The sequence below is a fragment of the Lissotriton helveticus genome, chromosome 1_1 (assembly GCF_964261635.1).
Source record: "Lissotriton helveticus chromosome 1_1, aLisHel1.1, whole genome shotgun sequence".
Taxonomy (NCBI): Eukaryota; Metazoa; Chordata; class Amphibia; order Caudata; family Salamandridae; genus Lissotriton; species Lissotriton helveticus.
The window spans coordinates 224,978,074-224,986,795 of NC_136057.1; the positions used below are offsets into that span (position 1 = coordinate 224,978,074).

Sequence of the window (8,722 nt, forward strand, 5' to 3'; positions counted from 1 at the left end):
ATTTACATGTGTATGTTGTGTTCTTTGCCATGTTTCCAGACACTGGTTTGGCAATTCCGTACCTACATGCATTGCTTCATGGACATGTTCAAAATCCGTTTAGGTTCTGGTCTCTAGCCAGCAGCCAGACTGTTCACCTCTCTCAAATCTAAATTTGGGCAAATATCTGAATCATTTTTTATCATATGCCAATGTTATTTGAAGAGTATTCTAATTGCATGGCATTCCTTATTATACAATAGTATCAATAATCTTCATTTTAAGTAAGATGATTTCTATTTGTACAGTTTTTATAAGATCATAATTTTTCCAAGGATTATTTAATGCTTGTTAAGTTAATCCAGAAAGATGACATCTGCCTCTAGCAGAGCGTCAAAAGAGACATCTTGACATAAGACATGGACAATAATAACGCCACTGTTCCCGAATCAAGCAAGACTGGTTAGTTCCTCGAGAAAAGATATCCCAAGATGGACATACCCTGAGCACAAACGTATACAACCTTTGTATACTTCATACCGCAACCTATATAACCTCAACTCCAAAAGATAATGAAATTAAGTATTTTCATCACCACAGTAAATATTTTCGGTTCCATGCCATTTCAAAAGCCATAATAGTGCAAAACATACTGTCCATTGATAAAATTCAGAATGGTTAATAATACCACCACACATGGCATCAGACAAGACCAATAAGACAGATAAATAAGCACATAACATATAAGTGAAAATATTTAACCTTAAAATGAGAAGAATTGGTAAAATTTGCATTGAAATAAATATCTAAATTGATTATTAACTCTCCACGTCTCTGTTTTAAAGCAATTTCAACATGAAATAGAAATGATTGTCAATGGCGAGGGCCAGGGGCTGAACATGGAGGGAGATATGGAAAGGCGCGTGGATGTGGTCGAAAGCACGTCCAATGGGGGTCCTTTGGGATAGAGGGCCTGATGGAACTGCATGGACTGCCAGGAGCGCATATGGGTTGGTCCTGCACCATTTGGCCCCAGCTGTAACAATTCACAGTGTAGGGGGGAAGCATTAGGAATAAGGCAAGGATAAGGTATGAGGGCTAGTTGAGCTACTTTAGATCAGAAAACCCGCTGGGTAGCTGTGCACTCTAAAAGTGGAAATAATAAATATTAACACTTAGGGGCTGATTCTGATGGGGGTTGGAAAGTTTCTCGACTGAATCGGTTTGGAAATGGTTTCCAACCCACTTGGATCGGGAGAGTCCGACCAACGGAGTACAATGCATCTGGATGCTTCCCGATACGATTTGGTTGGACTTCAATGTGAGCATATGTTACTAACCACATAATAATTTGGCCCTCGTCGGTAAGACATGATCCCAATCTGATTTAGAAGGAGCAAATACCATTAGGAGGCCTTCCTAACCACATCAGAATCAGGCCCAAGGTGCGATTGCTTTCCTAACCGCATCAGAATAATGCCCTGGGTGTTACAGCAATATATATGGTGTTGAACCCTGGTGAATAAATAAGAACAAATGTGTCTATCAACTTTTGAAAGTCCTATTTACGTTTTTGTTAACAGAACTGTTGAACCACTTTTTCTATTGATTGCTCCAAACTCCTTCTTTATTTAACCCACCAAATATGTCTACACTAGATTTCAATAATTTCATCATAATCAAGTTGTTTATTTTGGGACCCCACTTTCCACAAACCTTCAGACTGAATGTAAAAGACTATAAATACAAAGACAAACAATCTTTAAATGAGAAATAAATCCATTACTAAACGTAATAGGGCATACTACTCTCACCAAAATATCCACTTCATTCGAGAAAACATTTACTTGTGTGAGTCTACTAACACCCACATTCCCCGCCCAAAAAATCCAATCGAAAGCAGTATTGCATCTATCTCGTGAAGTATAGCATTTTAACAACCTATCAATTTACCAGATGCAACCATTTGTGTTTACAGCAACACTAGTTTCCAAATATACATAGCTTTGTAAAATTGAACTTATTCATAGTTTGCAATTATTTTGTCACGGTTCAAAGAAACAGACAAAAGAAAAGAAAAATAAATCTCCTTCAACATTAGGGGGTCCATTACGATGTCGGGCGGTTTGCCTCCACCAGGCTGGCAGTGGCAACCGCCGGCCTGGCGGAGGCAAACCGCCCGACATCGCATGCCCAAATCCCCCCGCCATATTAGGATGGCGGAGGGGAAGGTGGCGGTGAAAAACACCGCCCGCCTGTTTTCCGCCCCGGTCGCCTTGCGGCCGTGGCGGAAAACGAGTAACATGGAGGCGGTGTCTGTTAGACACCGCCCGCCATATTACTATGGGCATTTTTAAATGCCTTTCCGTGGAGGCATTAAGGCATGCGGTGTTCACTCTGGGGGCCCCCTGTGGGCCCTCAGAGTGAAGGTCAAAGGGGGGTGGCACACAGGGGGTACCTGTGGTACCCCCCTGCCTTTGCATAATCGAAGCGGCAGGCACCGCGTGGTGCCTGCCGCTTCAATTGTGCAAAGGCTGCTTTTGTGTTTTAACATTGTGGCAGGCGGTGCAGTGCGCACCGCCCGCCACAATGTTAAATTGAAGAATGCGCCCGCCACTGTGGTGGGCGCATCCTAATGCCAATGTTAGGACCCCCGCCCTTTAGGCGGGCGGTCCCGATTTCCGCTTGGGTGCCATCCTAATGTGCCCCTAAGTTCCAAGGGCAGATTAATGGTGTGTATTCCTCCCTTCGCATCACATGGATCTGTAAGGCTAGGACATTCTTTAAGTTTAAATTTAAGGTCCAATTTAAAAGAGGGGTTTGTCAACTTTGTATTCATTTCAGGAAGAAATAAAAAATGAAATAAGTACAAAAAGCGACTTTGAAGGTTAGACATTAGTTTGCACACAACAACGTTTTTGATACAATAGTTTGCTTTGGGTTCCTTTCACTTGTGGCTCAACTGGTGCCCTCCAGCAGGGTCATTGACTTTATAGCAGGAGCTGAGAGGTCTTTTTCCCACAAAATGTTTTCAGCATGGCTTCTTTCACCTCCCTGTTCCTGAGGCTATAGATGAGTGGGTTCAGCATTGGAGTTAAAAACATGTAGATAATTGATATCACATTGTCCTGCTTTGCCGAAAAGCTTGAATTGGGCCTTAGATACATAAACAGAATAGTGCCATAGAAGATCAGGACACAGGTGAAGTGGGAGGCACATGTAGAAAAAGCCCGATGCCTCCCAGTAGAGGTGCGGATCCTCATTATAGCAATCACAATGTAGGTGTAGGAGACAAGAACAACGAAGAGCGATCCCACCATCATTGAAGAGGTCAGTGTTGAGAGAATCAGCTCATTTACGAAGATGCTGTTGCAAGCGAGCTTCAGAAAAGCTGGTAAATCACGGACAAAGTGTTGGATCTTATTGGGCCCACAAAAAGATAAGTGGAAGAGGCATGCTGCAGTAATCAAGGAATGAAGAAAGCCACCAACATAAGATCCGGAGATGAGCCAGACACAAACCGTCTTATTCATGGTGATTGCATACATCAGTGGTTTGCATATAGCCACGTATCGATCAAAAGCCATCACTGCAAACAGAAAGAACTCAGAGCTTCCAAAGCCCACAAAAATGAAGATTTGTATAACACAGCCCATAAAAGTGATGGTCTTCTCCTCAACCAAGAAATCTACCAATGTCTTTGGGTTGGTAGCGGCGGAGCAACCAAGGTCTACTACAGCCAGAGAAGCCAGGAGAAAGTACATGGGTTTATGAAGCCGAGCATCAGCGTAAACGATGATGAGGATTGTGATATTTATGACCAGGGTGAGGAAATATGTTGATGAAAAGAGAAGAAGGAGCAGGTTTTGTAGGTCTGGGTCTGTGGTGAATCCTATTAGAATGAATTCAGTAACAGTACTATGATTTGTGGATTCCATGGCTACAGTCAATGGCCTCTACCTGAGGAAACAAGAATGATAGGGCATTTTAGAAAACATAGAGCAGCTTCTCAATAATCCTCCATAGGATCATGGCTGACCAGTTTGACCAATAAATACATTATCTGAGCACTACTCCAATGTAATACCCATATTGACAGACAGGCAGTACCAAAGTCTGGCAGTGAAGCCGTCTAGCTATATGATTTCGATATGAGTAAGGAAGACATCATTATGAAGGATGCTGTTAAGGACATCAGTAATAAAAAACACATATGTTTAAATCAGGTGATTGGGCTGCGCTGGAATTGCAGTGTAAACTGTGCTGTATCAATTATTTCCCAGAAACTTTAATATGGTGTTGCAGGGATTCTGCTCCTACACAGAACTGTGCACAGAGACCTAGGACCTTAGCGAATTAGGGTATGCCAAAACTCACCTTTGTACCCAGCATCCCCTACCAGACTAGCATCAGTGTCACATTGGCTCTTCGTCCTATAGCAAAAATACTAATGATTAGACAACCCAGAACATGCGACTTAGGTTACCTAAGGCAATGTGGAAAACAAGAACACTCTTTCGTTATACTCTCATACCAGTCCAAAACATGGAGTAAAAGGAGACACGTGCAAGTTTGAAATATTTATTTCTAACGCCGTGTTCTCATGCGCATATACCTATATTTCATCGTCCCTTGCTAGTAGGTTATTTTAGATCTACAGAAGGTCTCTTTAGGCTTACATAGGCGGCCCGATACCGCTGGTATTAGCAGAAGGGGATCACATCAAATTCTGAACAAGCTCTCAGCATACAAATGTTCTCCAAGTGTGTGTGATCATGCCTACGCAGTGCATTATTAAACGCGCCAATATCAGAGGTGGCCATAGCTGCATATGTGTTATGGCTAGAACGTGCGCTGATCAGTTAGAACAACAGCTACAGTGTCTAAGATAACCTTGACTGTCTCGGCTCTCACTGTACAGACTAAACCAATGAAGCAGCCTAGAAATGCAGCAAAACAAGTTATTCTCATGTGAAGCAAAATACTCAGTGTTCTCTAAACAATAGTGCAAGTGTGGGACGTGTGCAAAGCAGAACAGGAAAGTAAAAATGGCGTTGAAACTTCTAATAAGCCCGTGCTAACTTAACACTGTCTAACTGTACGGGTCATCCCCACTACAAAGGTTCACTAAGCCACTACCTTTTCTGAGTAGCTAATCAGTGCTTTCCATGATGCTTCTCTACTGTATGCAATGCAGTGTCATGGGGAGATGTGCATGTGTTTTAGAGTTAGTGTAAGTGCATGTACTATTTATATACTTTTTTATTTGAATTGAATGCATTTTTAAAGTGAACAATATCTATACAATGGAGGGAATTCCCTCAAACACCACACTGGAATTAACATAGAAAGCACAACAAAAATAATGGTAACACAGTTCCTTTCCAATCCCATGATCCACTCCCCCATAAATGTCTTGAAAGTATGTGACAAATGTGCCCCCCTGAGAGTCGTGGTAGAATCAAATGTCTACCTCTTCAGTCCAGGGACTTAACTCAATCTCTTGGAGCCCTTGTAGTGTAGGATGGGCCCCACCCTTTCAGGAGCCCCAAACCTTTAACAGGGCCCCAATTTACCCAAGCCCAATGAATATCTGTGTGATATGGGAGTCACTTGGGCCTCTCTTCACATTCTGCAAAGGGACCCCATCATGTTACGTCATGCCACTGGTACAGTCCAACAGATGTAGGTAGGAATAACAACATAGAAAAAGCAAGTTAGTCCTTAAAAGTCTCCCTTTCACTTATATTAGTACTGGGTGTTGTACTGACATAAAGTAATCTCCTTTCTTTACTAGATGCCTGTTAGGTTTTCTATTATTGTTTCTCATACTAGTACCACAGGTTGATTGTCGTTCTGCAAGTCTAATTAATCTGCCCCGTTATCACCAATAATTCCCTCACCTAGCAGTCGTGGTCTCTTAGCAGGCCTGAAGCCAATAATACATGTGTACGGGTCATCAGATATGAGAAAATGTACTATGGCCTTGTTCAACTTGAGTATTCACTTTGGGGCATAAACATCATATAGTAAGGTATACTAAAACTTCCAATTGTTCTCCATCAGGTGTCTGTAAAACCCCCATCGTCCCTCCCATATCTACCAAAACATTTTGAACTTGATGAGGATCTACTACGGAGATCTGCCACAGTATATCCATTACTTATGCCCTTCCACTCTTACATGGATATTGATTGTTTAGTGTGGTCTCCCATCTTTCCATAGCTTCTATTTGACCTTCTTCAGAGGTGTTGTGATCAGTTAGTGTGACCCAGTGTCCAGCCACTTCAAACCCATAAACTTTGAGATCCATACATCATGGGGCGAGCTTTGTCTATCGTCTACCCAACTGCAAATTCTCACACACAAGAACTCAAATGGTCGCAACTGAAACGTTTTCTCTCCATTCCCTAAATGCTCTTTTGCAGCCCTCAGATAATGTAATATTTGTTCCTTAGAGAATGTCTGCAACCGTGTGGTAATTCCCCTTTCCACTCCATTTCTCAAAAACCTGATATAGTCCCAAGATGTAGTCCCAAGTGCAGTAGTGTTTGTGATCTGATTTTTCCGTAAGAGTTGAGTTCTGCGTTACTTCAGAGCTATAAGGTAAAAAAAAATGTTTTTTAAAATATCGAAGTGTTATGTATTTTAGTATGTATTTTAAAAGTATGTGATCTATTTGTTTGTATAACTATTGCTTTTGTTTTTTTTTAATATATGTGTTACATTTTTAGCAGTGATTACATTTATGTTAATTACATTTAACGTTTTTAAGTTCTGTAAAAGGTTTTGGGTTTATAGGGGAATAGGGTGGGCAATAATTTAATTATAATAACATAATTCATATTTTTTATATATTAGTATGTATTTAATTTAGATTTTATAGTGTTGAAAGTGAGAAGTAATTTATTATAAATAATTATTAATTGGTTGCTTAATTTGTATTAATTAAATAATAAGCAAATATGTTAAATGTGTTATTTTTTGTAGGAGCGGGTTGTGGATTTAGCGGGGAATAGGGGGGGAAGTAATTTAAATATAATAAATTATGTAATTTTTTTATATATTATTATTTATTAAATGTAGATTGTATAGTATTATTTGTGGGTATTCATGTATTATTAATAAATTATTAATTGGTTGTGAATTATAAATAATTAATTGGTAAATATTTTAATTGTGTCATTTTTGTAGGAGTGGGTTGAGGGTTTATATGGTAATAGGGCGGGAAGTAATTTAATTTAAATACATTTAATAATATATACATCTTTTTTATCCTCATTTGCCTCTGACCCCAACAAACTGGTGATCCGCAGGTCGCCACGGTTTTATGGGGCACTGCCCCATCCATATATCGCCTGCCTATCAGTGGTTCACCTACTTCCTACCGGTTGCTGACCTCTCGCTGTTAGTGAGAGGGTGATCATGCTCTCCCCAGATTTCATGAAACCGAAGACTGCGGCTGGAAATAGAACCCACCTTGGATCACTATTACCTGATATCCCAGTGATACCAATGGGATCCATTAACCACTTGGCTGCTAAGGGTGGTCGATGAGCTTCATTGACTTTCCATTGAAATCAATGGAAAGTCCATGACGAGTTACCCTTGTCATTAGCGCTGAAGGGGTTAAAGTCTGAGAGCTTCCCATGAGGCCTAATCATAGGACAAAAAGAAGGTTTTCCTTCCATGATACAAAAACAGGTTAGTTGTACATGTCTAAGCTGGAGACCAATTCAACAGGCAGTCCCAGATGGCTCTCTTCTTGCTATTTTTTAGTCCGGCCAGATCAATTTCAGATGTTTTATACACAGATGAGAGCCATTCCGAATGTGTAGGAGGCAAAACCTCAGCCCATTTAAAAAAAAATTCTTGTCTGGCCAACAACATAGCAAAAAAGAGAAAACCTCTACTGTGGCCAGTTTTCAGTTTGAATACCAAAAATCATTAAGCTGAGGGTAATATGTACTGGGTATCCTAGAATAGACTTTATAGTGGAATCCACTTTTTGCCAGAACTCAGAAATAGCAGGGCAAGTCCAGAATATTTGTGTATCGGGGGCACTTTCCATGCTACATTTTTTACATCTAGCAGGTGGACCATTGGACATCTTAGAGAGTCTAGCCGGGGACAGGTAGGCCCTATGTGTGGTGAAATAATGGTTTCTTCTCAGCCAAGCTGGCTTCACAACTGAGAACAAAGTACTATAAGAGACCTGCCATAACTCAGCCCAATACCCCTCCGGATTTAGTTCTTCCCATAACTCGCCCGCTAGTCCGAAATCCCCGTCTATGGCCTCCTCAATTGCCCAATAGAAAAAGGCTACCTCCTTCTTGTCTGCTGGCTTTTAAACAAGGTGTTCTTCAAGATCATTCTCCCACCCAATTGGTTTGTTATGATTTTGGGACCAACTTTTTAACTGTATGAATTTAAATCTAGACATGCCCCCTTCCAATTCCTCATCGAGTGTTGCTCAAAAAAGGAGAAAGCCGTCTTCAGTTAAGTCTCCCCATGTAAATAAACCTGCTGTTTTTAGTGGTGTGGCCAGCATGTCTTAAAGACAACTTGGAGACCCCGGGCTGTCCCACAATGGAGCTAATCTTGAGTAATACTCCAGACCGGTTGACGATTTGATTCTGGCCCATACAACCTTCAGCCTTACTTTCTTGAAAAAATGTTTGTCTCCACATTTAAAAAGAAAACCTTCATGAGGATACCCCGCTTGATCCAGCATTGCTTTAAA

General features: G+C 40.9%; 1 protein-coding gene across 1 annotated transcript; it reads right to left on the reverse strand.

Annotated features, from left to right (window-relative positions):
* Positions 1-2,969: 2,969 nt before the first annotated feature.
* Positions 2,970-3,917, reverse strand: LOC144760684 (olfactory receptor 5P56-like). The gene has a single exon (XM_078646545.1). It carries the CDS (start codon positions 3,915-3,917, stop codon positions 2,970-2,972), a length of 948 nt encoding a protein of 315 aa, XP_078502671.1.
* Between the last annotated feature and the right edge of the window lie 4,805 nt (positions 3,918-8,722).

What these genes read in the sequence shown, in the direction of transcription:
- LOC144760684 (XM_078646545.1), bottom strand. Translation starts at nt 3,917, where the DNA reads ATGGAATCCACAAATCATAGTACTGTTACTGAATTCATTCTAATAGGA.